This window comes from Meles meles, chromosome X (assembly GCF_922984935.1).
Source record: "Meles meles chromosome X, mMelMel3.1 paternal haplotype, whole genome shotgun sequence".
Taxonomy (NCBI): domain Eukaryota; kingdom Metazoa; phylum Chordata; class Mammalia; order Carnivora; family Mustelidae; genus Meles; species Meles meles.
Genome location: NC_060087.1, coordinates 11,486,682 through 11,509,546, shown reverse-complemented (window position 1 = coordinate 11,509,546; position 22,865 = coordinate 11,486,682). Strand labels below are relative to the sequence as shown.

Sequence of the window (22,865 nt, the reverse complement as noted above, 5' to 3'; positions counted from 1 at the left end):
CCTAGAGAAGGTTGATAAGATTGATCCTTCGTGTGAAATCCAAATTATGTCACATGCTATTCAGTGAACGAAGAGCACAATTATGTTTGAAATTTTACAAACTGGAACAGGTGTTTGTCCCAAACAAATGATTGCCCTTTGGCATGTTTAAATGTTCTTAAATGCCCCTAGAAGCTGGTTAGTTTTGTTTACTAACAAACGATTACAAGGGAAAAAATACTCGCCCTACCATGTGTACTTATTAATCATAAATTGCTTGAGTACCTAACCGTATGGATGTGTTTTATTGGCCCACTTAGAGACCAAAGCACTTGCTAAATACCAAATTACTAGACAGCGCCCCCCCCCCCCACTTTACAGATCACGAAATTGAGGTCAAAATAGTTTTAGTTAACCTGCCTCTCTTGGCAGAAAGGGGTTGAGGTTGGATTTGACCCCAGGCAGTGTGGCCCCACGGGCTCCATGTTTAGCAATCACGCTCAGCTGCCCATAGGAAATTTTGGAAGATGTGTCATCTGAAAAACCATACCTATTCTGCATCATGGTAATAGATATGCCTTGTGACCAAAATGAACTGAGACAATTACCTTGAGCATTGAGAACCAACCCATTTCCCCTGATCATCCAGCCTCCATGGGTACAGGCTGTTGAGTTTTCAGGGTAGAGGTGAGGGAGGGAGGTGAGGGCAGGATGAAAGCAGGGAGGCTCAGTGAGTAGCTTTGCCCATCATTTGCCTTATTTGGAGCTATCAGATCCAGGCCTGGGGTAAAATGTATTAGAAGTAAATCTATTGCTTGTTAAAACTGCCCCCCCCCCCCCAAAGAGTGAGAGAGCTTCTCTGTGCTCCCTCTCTGCACACACCACTAGACAAATGGGCTGTACACTCACTGGGGTGTTACCCTGAAAGCAGCTGATGAGAGAGCCCGATGTGAGGTCTGGGCTTCCGTTGTCTTCCCCAGACCCTCTCCCATGGTGGGTGGGCTGCAGGATGGAACAGCCAGAAGAAGACTCCAGACCTTGACTTTGTGTTTGATTTGTCTTTCAGATTGCTGGGCTGACCGATCTCCTCTTCATGAAGCTGCGGCCCAGGGGCGCTTACTGGCCCTTAAAACTCTAATTGCACAAGTAAGTAAACCACAGACGTGCTCCTTTGTGCTTCTGCTATAATTGGTGTTGTGCTTCTGGAGCTTTGGCTGTGGCAGAGGTCTTGCTCGCCCCATTTGATGGCCCGTATGGCCAGTCTAGGTGTACATATTGCTCCCTCCCCTTCTGGGCCTGCCTTGACCCCAGAGGCAGTTTCCCTCTGACGGGGACAACAGATGCCCTCAAATTTTTCTTGTATTAACTCCCCCTGTACTCTCCCAGCGTGCTTGAGTAACAACGGCCCTGAACATGCATTTGTCAGCTATTACCGCATAACAAATGACCTTAAAAACACAGTGGCTGAGGGGCGCCTGGGTGGCTCAGTGGGTTAAAGCCGCTGCCTTCGGCTCAGGTCATGATCCCAGGGTCCTGGGATCGAGCCCCGCATCAGGCTCTCTGCTCAGCAGGGAGCCTGCTTCCTCCTCTCTCTCTCTGCCTGCCTCTCTGCCTACTCGTGATCTCTGCCTGTCAAATAAATAAATAAAATCTTAAAAAAAAAACAGTGGCTAAAAACAAGGAGCACAGATTCTTGAACTTTCTGTGGGCTAAGGAGTGGCCTGGCCAGATGGTTGTGGCTCTGAGTCTCTTATGAGCAGTCAAGTACCAGCCAGGGCTGCAGTCACCTCCCAGCTTGGTGGGGGAAGATCTGCCTCCAACCAAACTCATGTACTTGTGGGCTGGCATCAACTCCTTGCCATGAGGGCCTCTCCACGGGGCTGTGCCATGAAATGGCAGCTGGCTTCCCCCAGAGAGAGCACAAGACAGTGCCTAAGAAGCAAGTCCTAGTATAACCTAATCTCCAGAGTGACATCCCATCACTTCTGCCATATTTTATTCACTAGATGGGAGTCAGTGAATCCAGCCCACAGTCAGGAGGAGAGGAGCACACAGTGAGCCAAACCCAGGAATCAGGGGTCACGGAGAGTTTCTCAAGAGCAAACATTACAATAGGTTGACAGAGATTCATGAAATCCTTTGGGAAGATTTGTGAAAGTCTTAGTAAGGCTACTTTGTTTTTATTGATGACTATATCTCCTAGCACCTTGAACAATGAATAGCGGCTTAGTAAATATTTGTAAAATGAATGAACAAAAGTATACATGCTCCATTTACTTTGTTTGTTTTAGACTCTGCATGTGTATAGAAGAGGTGATTTATTATATCTTCTTTCCACATTCTAGCTACCACCGAATTTGGCTTCCTTATCATTTTGAATTTAAGCAGCTGGGTGCGCTGTCTGGTGTGTGTGCACATATGCGTGCACGTGTACACACACATGCACGTGCACACACTTTTTTTTTGGCTTCCTCTTTTATGAGCTGGGTTACTTAAGAAAGTAGAGGCAAATGGAAAACAGTACTGCCAATAATGATCCAATGGATTTTGTATGTGATTTTTATCACTTATTTATTTCTAAGCACTTAAAATTGGATCTGATTATTTTTAACATGTAATATATTCCCATAGTTTGAAAATTAAAGTAATACTTAAAGGTGAAAAGTTTTGCATCCACCTGCTCCCTCTCTGCCCTCCTCAACACTTTTATTAGTATTTTTTTTTTTAAGTAGGCTCCACACCCTGCATGGAGGCCAATGTGGGGCTTGGTCTCATGACGCTGAGATCAAGACCTGAGCTGAAATCAAGAGTCAGACACTTAACTGGCTAAGGCACCCAGGCACCCCTTATTAGTATTTTTTAAAAATAAACTTTTAATCTTGGAATAATTTTAAAGACAAGTTGCGAAGAGAGTGCATATACTTGCCGCACACCCTTCACCCAACTTCCCCTGGTGCTAATATCCTACATAAGCATGTACTTCAGTCAAAACTAAGACAATAACATTGGTACAGTAGCGTAAACTACAGACTATTAGAATTGCACCGGTTTTCCCACCGAGTCCTTTTTCTGTCCCAGGCTCCAATCCAGGATCCCACATTGCCTTTAGTACTTCTTCATTTTTATTTTATTCTTTAAAAAGATTTCGCTTATTTATTTGAGAGAGAGTGAGAGAGAGCATGAGAGGGGAGATGGTCAGAGGGAGAAGCAGACTCCCCGCTGAACAGGGATCCCGATGAAGAGCTCAGTCCCAAGACTCCGGGCTCCTGATCTGAGCCAAAGGCAGTCGCTTAACCAACTGAACCACCCAGGCGCCTGTTTTTAACTATACTCCATAAGCATGTTGGTTTCTGTAAACCAGTGTGCTTAAATGTATGAGGAGTGTTCTTCAGAGGGAAGTTCAACTTTTTCACTGCGCATGCCCATTTCTTCACACTTAGACCCTAGTGCAAAATGTAGTATTCTATTTTTTTTTTTTTTTTGCTTTATTTCACGTACAGTGGGGTGGAGAAAAGCATTAAACCAGGCATCAGGCGCTCCTGACTTTCAGAGTCATCTGGCTGTCATCAACCCCTGGGAAGCCTTGAGTTTTATGAATAATTTGAACTTTCTGCCTCTCCATTTTCTCATGCACAGGGGAGGGGATTCAGTCTAGATGGTCTTTCAGGCGTGTGGGCGTTAAGATAAGCACAAATGCAGGGATTCTTTTTTTTTTTTTTTTAAAGATTTTATTTATTTATTTGACAGGCAGAGATCACAAGTAGGCAGAGAGGCAGGCAGAGAGAGAGGCGGAAATGGCTCCCTGCTGAGCAGAGGGCCCGACATGGGGCTCGATCCCAGGACTCTGGGATCATGACCTGAGCTGAAGGCAGAGGCTTTAACCCACTGAGCCACCCAGGCGCCCCAAATGCAGGGATTCTTACACCTTGCCAAGGATGCAAGTTTTTTTTTCTAGTGTGTTGCTGCCACCTTGTGGATGAGCCTGTTTTTCTTATTTTCTTAAAAGGAAATCCTATCCAGGAAAAGGACAAGATTTTTCTAATTGTAATAATTACCTAATTTGAAATCTATAACACTGCTCTAGAGTAATGACATCGTATTCAGGATACGAGAGGGGACAGGACCAGGACCAAGGAGGCATAGAGAGGCCCTAAGATGAAGGGACCAGGAGTCGTGGGCAGTTGTGGGCACCAAGGGCAGTCTGGCAGGAGTTGGTGGGAACTTAGATGGGGGTTTGGGGTTCAGGGTCATGCAGTAGGTTCTGGAAGCTTTTAATGGGCAGGTGAGGAGGTAGGAAATCAGAAGCAGAACTTGGCTGGGAAGGACGGGCAGGGACCTAACTCATTTCCCAGACAGAAAGTGGTCATCACGGGGTGGGGGGGGGGGGATGGTAAGGACCAAGTTGTGAATATCAGGGCATGAAGTCAGAGTTGGCCAACAGCTAGGCTGATCTTGTCACCCGTAACATGGACTCCGAGAGGAGGAAGGTGGAGTGTGGCAGGTAGAGGAGGGGGATGTGCTGGGACTGGGTAAGGAGGTGAAGTTTGGGGGAAGCCCCTGGGCCCCTAGATGCTGTTACGGCAGAGACCCCTCCATGCTGTGGGGTTGCGGGCCCCCTGCAGTGTGCTTCCGGCACAGGGATCCTAGGAGCCCTGTCTCCTTGACTCTGTACTCTTCAGTCCAGGACTGGCTGCCATTGCTATTACTAATGCAGCCTTTAACCCCTTCTCTCCAAATTCTAGGGTGTCAACGTGAACCTTGTGACCATTAACCGGGTCTCTTCGCTCCACGAGGCGTGCCTTGGAGGTCACGTAGCCTGCGCGAAAGCCTTATTGGAAAAGGGCGCACACGTGAGTACCGCACTCCCCGCCCCCTACACCCGCCCCCCACAGCTCCGCACCCCCGCGGCTCTGTCTGCTCAGGTGCACCTGCTAGCGGCTATAGAGATGCTACCTTCCAGATTGTGCATCCCCTGGGGGTGTAGGCAGGTCTGGCCCTGTCCCCATGCACATTCCCGAGCCAGTGACACACTGCGGGTTCCTCCGCTCTTCAGTGTCTGTGCCTGTGGATGAACATTTGATAAGGTGATTCATAGGACTCTTTGAAAATTGTGATGGTGAATTTCAAAAGATCAACGGGAACTGAAGTTATTTGAAAATGGCTCTTGGGAAATGGATCGGGAAACATGAAAAAGAACATAATTTATTTATTTATTTTTTTTTAAGATTTTATTTATTTATTTGACAGAGAGAGATCACAAGTAGACAGAGAGGCAGGCAGAGAGAGAGAGAGAGAGAGAGAGAAGCAGGATCCCCGCTGAGCAGAGAGCCCGATGCGGGATTTGATCCCAGGACCCTGAGATCATGACCCAAGCCGAAGGCAGCGGCTTAACCCACTGAGCCACCCAGGCACCCTGAAAAAGAACATAATTTAAACGAACAACAACAGAAACACTCTTAATGCGACACCTTAAACCCACTATTTTCATGGAGCAAAATCACCATGTGAGTTTCTTAGTAAAAAATACATGGAAAAAAAATCCAACAGAATGAACTTTATTTTATTTTAAAATTCTACCCTTATTTCTCTTCTTCTTTTGCAGATTCATTTTATTTTTATGTCGTTTTTAACTCTAGTGTAGTCAACATACAGCAATACCCTAGTTCCGGGTGTGCAATATGGTGATTCACCGTTGCCACACATTACCCAGTAGCCTCAGTTCAAGGCTAAGTAAGGAGGGGCTTAGGTGCTGTGTGTAATGAGCTATCACAACAGAATTATAAAATTAGAACTTCGGAAAATCTCAGGGATGTTTCTTTAGTTGCCAGCTATCGTTTTGTTGCTAATTTTGGTTTTTAAATTCAGTGCCTGTGTTCTTTGTTTCTGGAGCTGCAATGTTTGTAAGTGCTTTCGGGAGATTTTCTTAAGCACTTTGTGTGGCATTTGGGTTTCTACGGGAGAACTCAATAGGAAAGTCTTTCTTGGGCAAAGCGTTGCTCCCGATGCCATCGCGGGTACGTATTTTTATTAGGTAGTGCTGCTTTAGGTTACCACTTACTCAAATCCCACGTAATGATGACAGTGAGGCTGGGTGAGGGCCACTTCCTTTTTTTTTTTTTTCCTTTAAGATTTATTTGTTGAGCGGTGCCTGGGTGGCTCAGTTGGTTAAGTGTCTGCCTTTAGTTCAGGTCATGATCCCGGGGTTCTGGGGATCAAGCCCCACATCAGTCTCCCTTCTCAGCAGGGAGCCTGCTTCTCCCTCTCTCCCTCTGCTGCTCCCCCTACTAGGGCTTGCGCGCTCTCTCTCTCTCTCTCAAATAAATAAATCAATAAAAATAAAATCTTTTTAAAAAAGATTCGTTTATTGATGTATCTGTTCATTGGGGGTGGGCGGAGGGGCAGAGAGAGAGAGAGAAACCCAAGCAGAGTCCATGCTGAGTCTGACATGGGGCGCCATCTCACGACCCTGAGATCATGACCTGAGCCAAAACCCAAGAGTCCGACGCTTCACTGACTGCCCCACCCAGGTACCCCAGAGGGCCCTTTCCTTCTGTTGGTGGAAAAGGGCAAACAACATCTGATTGTAGAGGAGTGTGTGCTGGTACAACGCGGGAGGTTTTGTGGAGGACAAAGAAGAGAGTAAGACACAGTCCCTTGGTTGTGACCATCTTATGAGGGAAGAGTGGACAAATATTGTATTATTTAACATTTAAATCAGAAGGAGAGAAAGAATCAAAGCAAGTTGATTAGTCAGTAGAAAATTTCTCAAAACTGGCAGCCCTGTGGTTTTCTCAAACTCAGTGCGTCTGAAACTTTGGTTAGGATATTCCTCCCTCGGGGACGGCCCCTCCCCAGACACCCGGCAACACACATTCCTGCTTTCCCATGTTCCAAACCTGGGCTCAGCCTAGATCTCTCTCCCCCACTAATTAATGTCCACATCCTGTTCCTTTTCCTGCTGAAATATTTCTCAAGTCTGTACTCTCTTTTCTCTTGCTTCTAAGAGTGATCTAAAGCGATTTTCTTACTAGTCTTGGCTTCTGAAACTCTGGTGCCTAATAGGTGCTCAATAAATGTTTGCTGACCTGAACTGAGAAACTTAGGAAATCAAATTTGAAGACTTTCAGAATGAAGATGAGGATGATTCTCATAAGAACAAATCAAATGAAACCAGCCCTACCGAATGTTTTTTGGTAAAAGTGTGAATGGGTTAGAAATCCCTAGACTGTATGAATTCACACACATTTTGGCCCGGCCTTGTCTGTCTCTGCCACCTTAGCATCTCCTCTTTAACTTTCCACTTTAACAGGGGATATCCTGGCACTGTGGAGAAATATCTTGTATTGTTTCTTTTTTAAAAGATTTTATTTATTTATTTGAGAAAGAGAGAGACAGAGTGAGTAGGGGGAGGGGCAGGGGGAGAGGGACAAGCAGACTACCGGCTGAGCAGGGAGCCATACTCGGGGCTTGATCTCAAGACCCTGAGATCATGACCTGAGCCAAAATCAGATGCTTAACCCACTGAGCTACCCCTTTTCTGATTTCTGAAACAAGAAAATTTAGGGTCCTGATTATTACAGGCATATTTTCTCAGTTGTTGAGGCAAATGCTTTGACATCAAGCCTTCATTGTCCTCCATTTCAATCCTGTCAGAGCCTCCCCACCAGAATGTCTTGGTTCCCTGATGTTCATCCCAATCCATTGCTGATACTCAAAAGATGCCTCCCACACCCCTAGAAGGCAGTGAGGGTGGCTGGAGATGCCATATTGATGGCTATATTTTTTGTGCCTTTGACTGGATCACAATCTCTTTGGGAGTCCCTGCCCACGTGTGTAGTTTGTATGAATTCTAGTAGACCAGTAAGGAAATCTGTGGCAACAAAAATCTCCTCGGGCACAGATTTGGGGACCTGGATTCTCCAGCCTTTTTGGTTCCTGCCATGTTGGTTCATGATTAGGAGGGGGAGTCAGACCCTTATTCATGGAAAGTGAAGAAAATTGTTGCAAATGCTTAAATGCTTACTGGGCATGAGGCAATGTTCTAAGTGTTTAACATGTTGTAATTCACTTGATCCACCCAATAACCTCTTGAGATAGATTCTGTTATGATCCTCCTTTAAGGAAACTGAGGCACAGAGAGTTAGTATCCCAACCAAGATCTCTGAACAGATAGAAGACAGGGCTCTGGGATTTGAACGTAAGCTAATGAGTCCATAAACCATGTTCTTAACCACCAAATAGGACAACTCCTCAATGATTAGGAGGCTCCTTAGAAGTTCTGGAATACCCCTGAATACATTTGAAAAGCTTTCTCCCATTTTGCCACTTGGGATGTTACTTAGAGGTGATAGTTGATAGGCTACTGGTATATCTAAAAAAATGTAATACTGTAATGATGTGGGGTGCCCTCGCTCACTCACCAGCCTGGAACATTCCTCCAGGCAGATGCACAGGAATACACTCTTGGAAACAGAGAGAGAAAACTGGCAAATTCTCTGGGTCTCTTTTTTACCATCAGGTCAACGCAGTGACCGTGCACGGAGCCACGCCCCTATTCAATGCCTGCCGGAGCGGCAGTGCTGCGTGTGTCAACGTGCTGCTGGAGTTTGGAGCCAAGGCTCAGCCGGAGGTGCACTTGGCCTCACCCATCCATGAGGCAGTGAAGAGAGGTAAGTGGGCCGTCACATTGCACACCCCACATTGGTGGGCTCACTGCGAACTGCACGAGTCAGCGGTACCGTGTCACCATGCAAGAAATGCCCGGACCTTCGCTGGTAGGCTGTGTGTGGCTTAGGGTCTCAGAGCAGCAACTTCAGAGTGCCCGAATCTTCTGGAAATGCTGGTGGGGCATGCAACCCTTCTTAGGACCTGGGAATGGGTTTTTGTCTCAGATGTCGCATTTCCTGGGGAGTCGGTCTCTCGGCAGCCCTTTCTGGAAGCTCTTTGCTGGTGTTTTGGGGGCAGCTGGCCTGGTCACGGCTGCAGGGGTGACTTCCATGAACAGTACTTTGCTAATGTCTCTGTCTTTACTAGAAGAAAACAGCTCATCTCTCAAAGCCCATAAAACCTCAACCACTAAAATAAATTATGAAAGCGTCTGAAAGCCAAGGCTGATCGGATTCTTAATGGAAGATTTAAACGTAGTTGTCCACAACAAGCAACATACTCTTTCTAGATGAGCTGCTGACTTCAGGGTCATTAGTTATTGAAAAAAAGTTGCAACTTTAAAAAGCATGGCTTTAGAAACCTTGAAGTTGATTCTAGACGCCGGTATTCTCAGTTATTTTTGAAAGGAGGAAGAGAGTAAGACGAAGGTCTTTAAAAAGTCCATGCTTTGGCTAGACATGAACAAGAAGATGTCACTGAAAGGCCAAGGCCATTTGTCAAAGGTCACACTGAGAAAGCAACATTTCTGTTACCCAGTGGTGGAGTTATTCTCTTGTACTGAGATAAGAAATAAAATGGGGAAGTTAAAACACCGTGGAACAGTGATCTTTGCTGGTCTAATTGGGGATGAAAGTCTTTATTTCCAAAGGCAATAATGAAAGATTTGCCCTGGGTTAATTAAACATGTCACTTGGTAATTTTCTTTTGCAGTGGATTTTTTTTTCTGTGCTTTTATTTTTTCCGCATTTTTTAACAGTTGAGGTATAGTTAATGCACAGTGCTGTATTTGTTTCAGGTGTACAATATAGTGATCCAACACTTCCATTTACCACCCCGTGCTCATCCCACGTGTACCCTTCGTCCCCCTTGCCTGTTTCACCCAGCCCCCCGCCCCCTTCCCCTCTGGAAACTGGCAGTGTGTTCTCTGTATTTGAGTCTGGCTTTTTGTCTTTTTCTTTTCCCCTTTGTGGATTAATTTAAATGAAACAAAAGACCCAAATCTCAATGAATCTATGGTTTTCATGTCTTATACATATTTAATAAACATTTATTGATTAAATAACCGATGCTGGTCATTTCCCAAACTCCAAGTACATTCTTTAAGTTGAAGGGAAATGGTCTACTTTGGAAATGATCTAAAAGTCTTAAAAAATTTTTTTAATGTTGACTTGAAGTAAAGATTCATCTGTTAGTTGCATTTCCATCCAAATATTTTAAAAACGGATTAATATTGGGAATGATTTGAATTGCTGAAGCTATTCTGTGGTACTTGAATGGTTTTATATTGGGAGTGTTTGGTATCTATGTACTTATAAAATATATATAGACATCATAAACACATCAATTCATGGGTCTTTATGTATTTTTTTGTCTGTATCTACAAGCATGTTGGGGACCAATATCTGCAGAATGGAAGAAAGAAGAGCAAATTCATTGTTTTAGATACTGTGATATTAGTGCTAATCTTTTATATGTTAATTTTATAAAACTTCCTGTGAGTACTTGAGTTTAACTCAGACCAGGCTCAGTTTCTTCTGCAAAGAAAAAGAAAGAAAAAATTTAAAGGACAGGAATTATTTTAAAATGTTTATTAGATACCCAGACAGTTTGAGGTACTGATTACATATTATTTCTGGATTCTTTAAACCTCTGTGAACAGACTAGGTCAGTCTGAGTCCATACTTTGATGTACTGATGCCATAATCTCAGTATAATATTTACTTGCATGAACAAATAGTTTGGATCCATAGGATCCTTATTTGTACATTTTAATGCATATTTCTACTTAATTTAGCATTTGTGATAAATCAGCCAGGTTTGAGATGCAGCTTGCTTTTATGTTATAAAGAAAAGATTGGTGAAGTGACAGTAAGAGTTGTTTTTTAAGAAAACACTTCAATCTTCAAAGAGAACAACTTCTTTATAAGCTCCCATCAATTCCTCAGAAGTATTTGCTCCTGATCAAATCATTTGTATGTTGCAAATTAATCAAGTCTGTTCATTGGGCAGCCTCTCCAAAGACAACTCTTGTCTACATACTTCTTGTTAGCCACCAGATGGGAAAGTGCAATTAAATATATCCTGTATTTGAGGATTTAAAAGTGCAGTTAAATATATTCTATATTCAAGGCTTTTTATTCTCAGAGGTGTCTTCCAGGTTAACCAAAATAAGGAGGGACGACCATACATGGGTGAAGCAGAAAACGAGAGATTTGTAGCGGAGAGGGATCTGGGCTGGGCCTCACATCGGAGTGCTGGCTTTTCAGGGGGGCAGTAGGATGAGTCGTTCACCCCTCTGCACCTTGCAGCCTCTATTTATAAACTGGCTTCGTTGTAAAGAGTGATTTCAGCTGAGCTCCTTGGAGCCCTTCATCTAGTTGGAAGGTATCTCAAGGCAGCAAAGGGGAATTTGAGTGAGGAACTGTGAGCATGCTTTTCTTTTTAATGGTTTTGATTTTGGAGTTTTCTAAGATTTCCCCTCCTCCCCTTAAAAAAAATCTAGGTTATTTCTAAAGCCCATTCCAGGTAAGCAATTCTATAGTTCTATAAATAGTCAATATTTCCCTTACTTGAGTAAGGTTATCTTTTTTCCCCCACCAGGTCACAGAGAGTGCATGGAGATCCTGCTGGCAAATAATGTTAACATTGACCAAGAACTGCCTCAACTTGGAACTCCCCTGTATGTGGCCTGCACCTACCAGAGGGTAGACTGTGTGAAGAAACTTCTAGAATTAGGTAACTTCCAGAAATCTTTTTTATGAGAGGAATGTCTTTGTTGGTTTCCCATGGCTTTAAAGACAAAGTTCTTGTCAGGCTGGACAAAATCCTGACAGTATTTGATGTTTGAATGCTTGAAATCACAGAACTTTTAGAGAAATGAGTATCTACTTCCTTTGATATTGGCTCCGTTTACCTGGTATGGTTGTCCTTGGTGGTTTCAAGAGAGAATTAGAGTTTCTTTCCCATAAGTCCTAGTGGGAAAAAACAATTTTATTTCTTTGGATCTTTTTGAGTCACATGCCCATCTCTGAGCCAATCATGGTGGCCAGAGGAGTACAATGCACTGATTGGCTTAGGCCTAAATTTCAGCCTAGACTGAAGTTGTTGGGCTTCACTGGAAGCACATGAATTGAGAATCACAAGGGATGTTTCCCCAGAGGGAAATCTAGGTGTGGTTATTAGGAAGATGCCAGCAAAAATAACAGACATTTGCCATCGACTCCTTTAGATCAATCCTGCTAAGATCCTTAGTAACCTTTTAATTTTTTTAAAATCGATTTTAAAATGTATTTTAGAGAGAGAGTGAGTGAGCATGAGGGCAGGGGCAGAGGGAGAGGGAAAGAGAATCCCAAGCAGATTCCCTGCTGAGCATGAGCCCAACGCAGGGCTCAGTCTCACAACCCTGAGATCATGACCTGAGCTGAAATCAAGAGTCGGACACTTACCTGACTGAGTCACCCACGTGCCCCCTTAGTAACCTTTTTAATTCTAAAAGGCATAATAGAAACTGAGAGTCCAGGAAAAAGTAGAATGTTTTGAAGTATTACTTGGTTAAAGGTTCTCCAAACTTAGCTACTGACATAAAGGTAGAGTCTGTACTATGAACCTTTAAATAAGAATTTTTATCTCTAAGATATTTTTTTCTCTTTTTCATCCCCCATCAGTTACTACTCCCTGTAGTAATTCAGAAATCTTTTTTTTTTTGAGCCCAGAATAAGAGAAATACCAAAGAAGCTTCACTTTACCCTTTGCCAAAAACCAAAATAATTCTGTGTAAAAGGAGGCGCAAATATGTAATTGTACTTGTCACACAGTTCATACGGGAAAGCAAGTGACGTATTCTAAATGACTAAAAATACCTTTCTTCACTTTTCTCATCAAAATAGTTTTAGGTGGTCTGAGTAGCTGTGGCTGAGGCTCTCAGCATAAGTCATATATTTTCAAAGATCTGTCAAACACGTCATGATAGTTCAGATGCCTTGATCTGAGCTGCTGTATTTTTGGCTCTTGGTGTTCCCATGGTAACGTTTTATGTTGGCTTGTGGTCATCTGCTCTCTTCAGGAGCCAGTGTGGACCGCGGCCAACGTCTGGACACTCCCCTGCATGCGGCAGCGAGGCGGTCCAGCGCGGAGGTCATCCACCTGCTGGCTGACTACGGGGCCCCCCTAAAGTGCAGGAACGCTGAGGGCAAAAGTGCACTGGATCTGGCCGCTCCCAACAGCAGCGTGGAGCAGGCACTCCTGCTCCGGGAGGGTAAGGAACGGGCTGGGTGTCCACTTCTCCCCCATAAGCACATTGGCTCTCTCTCTCCTTCCTGTCTCACCTCCAGACTTCCCTACCTTTGTTCTTCTCTCAATTTGATTGCAAGTGGCATGTGGTAGGCCGCGGGTCTCACTTGCATCGCTGGGGTGAAATCTTATAGGCTTGGTCTGTTCACTTATCACAGAATGGCCTTTATACATGGCTGGCATGTCACTGCATATTTTCGATAAGGAGAAAAGAATCCAAGAGCTTGGTTTTCACCATGAGGAGGTTGAGCTGCCACATCTGTCCTGGTCTAAGTGCGCAACTGTGTAGACCAGAAGTCTGCTTTGCCATATTCGGGGGAATTAGCGGTACTTGAGCTAGAGGCTGTAGGGTGGACACAGAGCGTGTATTTCAGACGCCGGACTAGATGGCGAAGTTGCTTGCCCGATCTGTTTCTCCAGCTCGGGGAGTACGTGGCTCTGAGCCCTCCATTGCCTTGCTCCCATTTCCACCGTGAGCTAATGGAGCTACGGATGCCAGAGGAGAGAAGGCAAGTCTCTAAAGTACGCTGCGTTCCAGATTCAGAAGTGAGCCAAGCGAAGTCTGCACAGAAAGAGAACTTCACCCGAGCCTATCCTGATCATTTGTGTGCCTGGGAGACGCTTAAGAAATAATAGTCATTATTCAGCTGTATGCATGTGTCAGGGTTGAGCTAAATTGGAAACTAGATGAATCTCCCTGAGTTGTGAAAACTTGAAAGCAGGGAGAACTTTTGAGTAACTGGTGGTAGCCCAGCTCCAGACGGGAAAAGAGAAATCTGAAGACACCGCCTTGCCGAAGGCCGTGTGACTCCTCAGAAGAACTAGGATTCCAGCCCAGCAGTCTGACCTCAGAACACGCACTCTTATGTCATGCCGGTCCTATCCCGAACCTTCTGAAACAGTTTCTGGGGGAGACGGTTTTTACTTTACTCACCGGTCCCATTTAGGAAATCATCTCGTCTTCTAACACCTTCCAAGTGGAATGCTTGGTTCAATAATTGTAGGCATACTTTTAAGGTCTGTGCTTCCTGAGTTCTGCCATGAGTACGAATCACCAAGGGGGGGGGGGTCTCATTAAAATGCGGATTTGGATCCGGGAGGTCTGCATTGGGGTCTAGACTCAGCATACCCACTGGATTCCCAGGTGATGCTGTTGCTACCCCTGGCCTGAGGCCTCGCTTGGAGTACCGCTGGTCTAGATGATCTCCGGTAGTCTAGGTCATTCGTGATTGGTCTTTTAGTTGAACCTCCACTTGAAGAATCACGATTTTCCTTTCCAGCTCCCCGTCTGGAAATGCCGGGTCCCTTCCCAACTCTCTGCTGAGAAGATGTCTTATAGCACCTGTCACATCTCCTCTTTTCTTCCATCAAAAATGTTTCCAGGTCCAGGATTTAGATTTCTTCTAAGCGGGTTCTTCTGTCTTCTGTTGTCAAAAATACAGTGGCTTCCTCCGGAAGGGTGAACACAGCTCTGTCAGAGGTCACTCTGGTATCTGAGCTCCTGTAGGCAAACTGGACAATCCGTCTGCATTACTGTTTTCCAGAGGAGCTTTAGTTGGGTGATGGGTAGAGAGGCTTTCCATTCTTGCTGCCCAAGATTTTAACTGAGAGCAATTATTTGCTCTTTCTATCACATGGCTGGTCCTTGGAAACATCAGATCAAACGTGATCTAGTCATTTGCATATGCAGTGCGCTATTTCTCGTGGGGTGCAAGATCCTGGTACAGTAGGATCTTCTTGACAAGGACAACCTTGTGTCGTCCGGTAACCACGCAGGTCTACCTGAAGAGATCTTTACCAGTACATTCAGATCAGGGAATAATGGGACATTACAAATACCTCGGTATAACTAGTATTCCAGCCTCAATCTCCTTAGTCCTACTCAACCATATTTTGGCTCCATTACTTTCCTTCAGCCACTCAAAGCCATGGGTGTGATGACTCCATGAACCTCCTTGAGACTGAAGTCCTGGGCATAATGGGGGTTAAGCGAGTTGAGTCCGTTTGCTAGTCCTCTATTGAGCTGGGAGCCTGACACAAATGGAGGGCCTCTCCTAGTAGGACTTGGCACGTAGCCAACACCACCTTGCGAGCGGCCTGAGCCAGGAGGTCCTGGAGGCCTCTGTGACCACACAGGCCCCACTACCCGCTCGGCACTTGGCCCTTGCTTGGCAGCTCTGTCTCAGGCTCCTGCCTGCTGAGTGCCTCTATTCAGGTTTTCTCCTCGGCCAGCAATATCACATTCATTGGCATGTACAGTGCATGAATGCAGTGCATTCCCTTTATTTATTTTTCAATTTTTTAATTGAAATTCAATTTAATTAACACATAGTGTATTATTCGTTTTAGAGGTAGAGTTCAGTGATTCATCAGTTGCATAGAACACCCAGTGCTCATTACGTCCCATGCCCTCCTCAGTGCCCATCCCCCAGTTACCCCATCCTCCACCCCCCTCCCCTGCAGCAACCCTCAATTTGTTCCTTATAGTTAAGAGTCTCTATGGTTTGCCTCCCTCTCTGGTTTCATCTTATTTTATTTTTCCTTCCCTTCCCCTATGTTCATCTGTTTCCCCTCCCCTTTGTTCATCTGTTTTGTTTCTTAAATTGCACATATGAGTGAAATCATATGGTATTTGTCTTTCTCTGATGGACTTATTTCCCTAAGCATAATACCCTCTAGTTCCACCCACATCATTGGAAATGACGATTCCTTCTTTTGGATGACTGAGTAACATTCCGTTGTATGTATACACCACATCTTCTTTATCTATTCCTCCACTGGTGGACATCTGGGCTCTTTCCATAGTTTGCCTACTGTGACATGAAATGCAGTCAGTCCCTTTAGACCTCACGCTTCTTTCCTGGATTGCCTCTGGTTAGCCTCACTCTTCAGTGTCACTAATACAATTACCTTTAGAGGGTCAGCTTAAATGTGTCCCCACCCTGGGGGGGGCAAACTGGGGTCCCTGTGTGTATTAGTGTCTGCTCCGTCACTCTGAAATCTGTGTACAGATGCAGCCTTTAAGCTGGCAGAACATTTCAGCCTCTCCCAGTCCTCTGGTCTCCCCGTGTCCCCCACCCCCACCACTAGGAGCTTCACACATTTTAATTTCTTCCCCAGGTCCACCGGCTCTTTCTCAGCTCTGCCGCCTGTGTGTCCGGAAGTGCTTGGGTCGAGCTTGTCATCAAACCATCCGTGAACTCCATCTACCAGAGCTGCTGGAAAGATTCCTGCTCTACCAGTAGTCCCAGCTGGCTGGGGGAAGATACCTGGAAATAAGCAGGTTGTTGCCTGCTGTATCCAGGGTACCTAGTTTAGGATGCCCAACCACTAGACTCTGACTATCTTCGGATGAGCTAAGTCAGTTAGTGTAGGTCCCTGATAGACCGGAACCCTTGAGGAGTGGAAACTCCCGGTGAATGCTCTCATTAACCAAGAGGCAACCACACAGAGCCTTTTTGTCTTTAGCCCTTGCTGTTAAGAAACTTTAAAAATCTGTGAAGGAGAGTGAAAATAATCTATATTTGAAGATTCATGATCTTTAATTATCTAAGGGTCAATATTCTGAACATCATACAGACACATGTAAATCTGGGTGAATAAGATTGTGATGAGTGTAAGTATTTTCAGATGTGTTCCTGATTTATTTCCTCCCTCTTTCCCCTTTCTTTCATTGCTTCTGTGAATAAATCTCTGCTATAATTTTGATTTCCTTGCTATTTATACACACACACACACACACAGTCACTGAATACGTTAAAATCATCACAGTTAATGGAGACTTCCAGTTACTGAGGTCCTGGTTGATAAGAGAGATGTTGGAAGAGATTAGCTCACCCAGAAGCTGGGGTCTATTGCTCATCACTTTTGATATTAAATGCTGTTCTTTGAAGGAAACAGTTCTAAAGATTTTGTTTGTTTGTTTGACAGGGAGAGAGGGAACACAAACAGGAGGAGTGGGAGAAGGAGAAGCAGGACTTCCGCAGAGCAGGGAGCCTGATGTGGGCTCGATCCCAGGACTCTGGGACCACAACCTGAGCCAAAGACAGATGCTTAACAACTGAGCCACCCAAGCACCCAGGAAACAGTTGTAGGCTCGAGCAACAGTGGGGGCTCCCAACTAGCTGAACCCCCAGGCCCTGTTTGATGCTTGTTGCAGCCCAAGCATCCATCAGCTTATTTTCAAAGTCAGGAGCCTCAAGGTTTGTTAATGACCGTCACTAAGACAGGCTAATGCTGGGTCAATATTATTTCTGTGAATCTGGGCTCCAAATAAGCACGACGATTATAATAGAAAACACAGCCTTCCCTCCTCCTCTTTTTCTTCTTTTCCACTCCTTCCCCTTCTGCTTTTCCCACTGCTAGCCTTTCTTTATCTCCTCCTCCTTTTTGTGAATTTGGAACTTGGAACCTGGATAGAATTTCAATTGTGGTTAGTACTTCTGTCATGGTTCAGTGAGTATAGTTAATATTAGCTTCTAAGAAGAAAATTTTTTTTCTCAAATGTTCCTAAGGTTTGTTCCAAACATGTATTTTCTCCCCAGTATTTCTAGCCCCTTGATTTTCAACTGGGGACAATTTTGTCCTTCCTTCTACCCCCGCCTTCCCCCAACCCCCAGGACATTTGGCAGTTTGGACATTTTTAGTTGCCACAACTGAGGGAGGGGTGCTACTGACATCTAGTGGCTGGAGGTCAGAGAGGCAGCTAATCATCCTACTGTGCACAGGGCAGCCGTGCAGCAAAGAATTATCAGTCCAAAATGTCGAGTGGTGAGACTGAGAAACATTGCTATAATCTTGGGCTATTCGGTACAGAAGCCACAAGCCACATTGAGGCTTTTGAGCAGTTGAAACGTGACTAGGCTGAATTGAGATGTGCTGTAGTATAAAAAAAAGCATACCGTGTTTTAAAAAGATTCAGTACAAAACCTGTAAAATAGTAAGAATTTTGATGTTGATTACACATTGAAATGATAATATTTTGAATATGTTAGGTTAAATAAAATTCATCATGAAAATGAATTCCACTTCTTTTTACTTTTTTAATGTGATTCCCATACAATTTTAAATTATAGGTGTGGCTAGCATATTTCTGTTAGTACTGTTCAAGACCTTTTTCCAATTTTCACAACTTTGGAATATCAAGTAAGTTAATCAGTTAACTACCTAGGGAAAAAAGATTAAATTATTTTAAATTGCTATTTAACATCACATTCCAAAAACAAATCTTGGTTTTTTGGAAAATGTGAGAAAATTTCAAATGCTCTCAAATATTAGAAGAAAATGTACACGGAAGGGAAGGTCTTTTCTAAGCCCAATATCAAAGCCAGAAACCTTAAAAGAAAATACTGTTAAATTAAAATACATATCATATATATTCAGTAATTAAAATATATATCATAGAACATTCAGGAATTGGAGGCCTTCTATCTTTAAAGTGTTCTCCTGAGTACGTTTTTTGATCAACTTGCATCTTGTTCAATGTCTGAGCTCTGTGTTAAGCCCCAGGATGTCCTAGGATATTCCTTCTGTCTGTGGCTCCAAGGAATTGAGAATCCTGCTGTTCCATTCACTTTCTGAAACCGCAGACCATGAATTTCACCAATTACTTGTATGGACCTCCCAGCTCTGGTAAGTGTGTTTTGTGTGTGTTTGTGGCCGGGGGGAGGGCACTTTAATCCCAAACTGAGCCCCAAGAGACCACTTACCAGACCGATCCTTCTGATTCCAGAAGGATGTGGATGCAGAACAGGTCCAGATCCCTGTGTCTTGGGGCTGCTGCCATGTTTTATGATTTATAAATACAGAGATTGGACATGAGGTGATCTTTATATTTCCTGTGAATCCCACAGTCCACCAAGCTAGAATTAGACCATCAGATGGAATCCTCAGGTTTATATGCTATTATATTGCTTGCTTTTGGGAGTTCTTAACACTAATCTGGAGTATTTCATTTTTCATAGGATGTGGGATGTTTTATTCTCCAAGTGGTGTAATTTTCTACAATTACAATCATATTTGAAGTGCTATAGGACAACTTTTCAGTTAATTCCTTCAATACCTTTTACCTGGCATCTATTATGAACCAGACACTAAGGCTTTGAAAAAGATAGACAAGGTCCTTGCCCTCGACAAACTTATGTGTTACTGGAGGCAACAGCGACTAAGCAACACATACATATGTGTCATCTTGATAAGAAAAATAAAGCAGATTGGGGTAAAGACTGGTGATGAGAGCTATTGTTTTAGGTAAGGTAATTAGGCAAGGTCCCTGGCAGGGTGACTGAACTGTGAAAGAACTCCTTGGGCAGATGTCTAAAATTTATTAGTTTATTTTTACCATGAAATTTTCATGACTTTTTTTCAGAATATCATGTTTTTTTTTGTTTTGTTTTGCTTTCTTTGCTTGGTTTAACGTCATGATCCTGTCATAAAAGTATTTTTGATTCTTGTCTTACCCCCACACCGTACTGTAATGATTTTCTCAGTTTCAAACCCTTTGACTCTATCCTCTTAAATGGTTGCCTTCTATCTCTTAGCTACTTCTATATTGTTGGAATACTTAGATTACTTCTAATTTCTTACTGTTGCAAATACTGCTAATGTGAACTTCAATTTTTAATGAATCTTTTTAAATGTTTGAAGTATTTCTTAGATGTTCAGAAGAGTTATCTACTGATTTAAAAACTATTTAAAATAATAGTTAAAAACAATTGAAATATTACACAATAAATCACTTTCAGGGAAAAGTATTTTTGTAACCACACCAACATCCAGTATTATCTATCCAGGTACCACGTGTCTCTCTATAGAGACACCTAATACGTCAGTCTCTGTACCCTGTGTCTGTCTCTCCTCTATGTATTCATCCATCATTTATCTGACTATATCCCTCATCTCCCTTGAGCCATTATTTTAAAAGAGTAAACTTGCCTGGTTTTTTTTTTTTTTTTTTGTAAATATATAATGTATTTTTATCCCCAGGGGTAAGGTCTGTGAATTGCCAGGTTTATACACTTCACAGCACTCACCATAGCACATACCCTCCCCAATGTCCATAACCCCAGCCCCCTCTCCCAACGCCCCTCCCCCCAGCAACCCTCAGTTTGTTTTGTGAGATTAAGAGTCACTTATGTAAACTTGCCTGTTTTATTTGAAGACTTACACCTCAACTCTCTTGACATCCCTTAAAGTATTTAAAAGGTTAGGTATGTCATTCAACATCTGTTTTTTCTGTGTTCTTTATTAAGGAACGGTTTCTCCCAAAGTGATTCTCTTCCCTGATACTTCTAATATCACCTTGTCAAAGAAACTTGAGGTTTACAGGTGATATCTTTCTCAGTAACAGTGCTCACGGTGGAGACGATTTGATGTGCCTGGAGCTGGCATGGGGAGGGAGGAATGGTGGACAAACAGCTTGCTAGGGATTTTAATTTTTATGTAGTATGTTTCCCCCTGCCGCTGTTGTTTGGAAACTTTCCCAGCTTACTGAAAAATGACAAGAATAATACCATGAACATTCGGATATATCTATATCTATATCTATATCTATATCTATCTATCTATCTATATATATGTAGGACACATGTGTACATAAGCCATGTGTAATGAATACATATACCAATAATTTTTTAAAAGATTGATTTATTTTTGAGAGAAGGAATCTCAAGCAGACCCCACTGGGCACAGAGCCCAATACAGGCTTGCTCCCATGAGACCATGACGCTGAGATCACAACCCCGAAATCACCAGCCCAAGCCAAAATCAAGAGCCAGACGCTTAACCTACTAAGCCACCCAGCCACCCCTAGAGAAATCATTTTAAATGAGCCATTTGTGAATAAACTGTGGAGGTCATGATTCTTCCCCAAGACCAGGGTTAGCTGAGGCGAGTGTTGCAGAAAATGTAAGGGGCCACCCAGAAACTCTATGGTCAAAGTAAATATTTTGGTGCAATATTTTTAAAAAATTCGATGTTATGGAAAAAAGCCCCTGATGACCAACAATATCAAAAAAATTTTAATGAAGACAGGCTGTTGTTTATCTTATGGGCTTATGTAATTGCACAAGGAGAGGAGTGTTTCTAGTCAGCTGGAGGTGCTGGGACTTGCGGCTGTTGGGTTTATGAGGAATGGCAGTGGCTTGTGAACAGATTGGGCAATGTGGGCTTTGCATATACTTGTGTGTGTTGACTGTGGAGCTTGCATTAGTTTTTTGTCTTCAGTGCTCAGTGTGTCCACAGGGGCAGGCATTCCTCCCTGTGCACGCTGCATGTGGTTCAGTCCTGAGCACTGCAGCAAGCAACTCCTGGAGCCCAGAGATTCTTTCGTATCCCCTTGGTGCAGTAATCACATGCGGGAAGCTTGACAGTGATGCTTTTGTGACTACATGATTTTAGTCCATATTTAAATTTTTGCAGTCGTGGCATTGATGTCTTTTAGGTCTTGTCCCCCCTCTCCCCAACACACCCCCAGTAAGGATCTGATCAAGGATCACTGGCTGTTTTCTCCTTGGAGCTAGAAAGCCCCCCCCCCCACTTTTGTCTTCCGTGCCCTTGGCAGTTCTGAAGACTCCAGCCCCATTGTGATGCAAACCATCTCCTTCAATTTTGATTTGCCAGATTGTTTTCCTCAAGAATACTGCATTATGCCGGATTTTAAAGAATACATCCTTGTCGGAATCTTACTGTACTGCTAGATGAAGCCGGAATGAGTGAGTGTGGTCCCAAGTACCCCTAAGCCAGAACAAAGGAAACAGCGAGACTTTTTGCGGGAAACGCAGAGGATTCCAAATTATCAGAGGAGATGTGTAGCTTTGGGGTTTTAAAGGTTTTGTGCTAGAAAAATTGCTGGCTGGAATGACAAGAGGTTTCTGCGCTTGGGCCGACTTTGACTGATTGGAGGTGACTTTTAAAGCTGCCCAAGGCCTGGGGTGGGGAGAAAGAGGCCATGAGTGATGTCAGCCGTGGACATCTAGGTGGGGGGGGGGCGCGCAGAGGCACTGGCTAGTGTTAAGACTGCACTTGATAAAGAATGACTGTGGCCTTTACTGCTGTTGCAGGCCATAACTCTTTTTTCTTACCTAACCTGGGCCAAGTGTCTTGAGCACGCGTGCGCGCGCACACACTAGGACTGACTGGAAATCTGTAAGTTGTCCTTCTCGGGTTGTCAGCCCACCTGTTCGTCTGTAGTCACAGCTCATACACATGTAAATCAGCTTCATCCTCACATAGACCCTTCAAAATGCATGACTTCTCTTGTAATGCTGTTTGAATTCCTGACCGGAGGTGTGGTTGAACAGTTAAAAAAAAAATCAGTTCCCATCCTCTCCTATTCACAAGAGGTGACCAACTTTATAAATGTAGGGAGAAGGTTAAAAGCTGAGTAATTCCTTCCCAGGTACTAAGGCAACAACCTGGAAATCCTCTTTATTGCCCTTTTGGACAATAAACTGAAATCTGGATATGGAAAAGGGCTCTCTTCTTGGAGTTTAATTAAAAGTAAATAAAGAAGCTGTACCATGAAGATTTTACTCAAAGAACGAGGATCATATCACATATTAACTCTGTGTCCTCCAGTCTACGATGGGAATACATTTCTCAGTCTCTGCCAAATGCAAGTTTTGCAGTTCTTTGAATCTGTCCTGCTGTTGTACCGAACAATGCCTGTGCCTCCGGCCTGTTAGGTAAATTCTGCGAAGAACCAGAGGGCA

General features: G+C 43.8%; 2 protein-coding genes across 4 annotated transcripts in view; both read left to right on the top strand.

Moving 5' to 3' along the window:
* The window catches only part of PIGA (phosphatidylinositol glycan anchor biosynthesis class A), a 40,295-nt gene extending 23,152 nt beyond the window's left edge, over positions 1 to 17,143 (top strand). For all 3 annotated transcript variants that reach the window (XM_045995793.1, XM_045995794.1, XM_045995796.1), the window contains 6 exons: positions 1,046 to 1,125; positions 4,722 to 4,829; positions 8,498 to 8,648; positions 11,467 to 11,601; positions 12,929 to 13,120; positions 16,276 to 17,143. In XM_045995793.1, the coding sequence (XP_045851749.1) occupies positions 1,046 to 1,125; positions 4,722 to 4,829; positions 8,498 to 8,648; positions 11,467 to 11,601; positions 12,929 to 13,120; positions 16,276 to 16,400 (791 nt within the window). In that variant the 3' untranslated portion in view covers positions 16,401 to 17,143. The remainder of the gene's footprint in view (positions 1 to 1,045; positions 1,126 to 4,721; positions 4,830 to 8,497; positions 8,649 to 11,466; positions 11,602 to 12,928; positions 13,121 to 16,275) is intronic.
* Positions 17,144 to 18,602: 1,459 nt separating this feature from the next.
* ASB9 (ankyrin repeat and SOCS box containing 9) overlaps positions 18,603 to 22,865 on the top strand; it is a 30,070-nt gene continuing 25,807 nt past the window's right edge. Inside the window, exon 1 of the mRNA XM_045995583.1 lies at positions 18,603 to 18,786. The gene's annotated coding sequence lies outside the window, so the exon portion shown is untranslated. The remainder of the gene's footprint in view (positions 18,787 to 22,865) is intronic.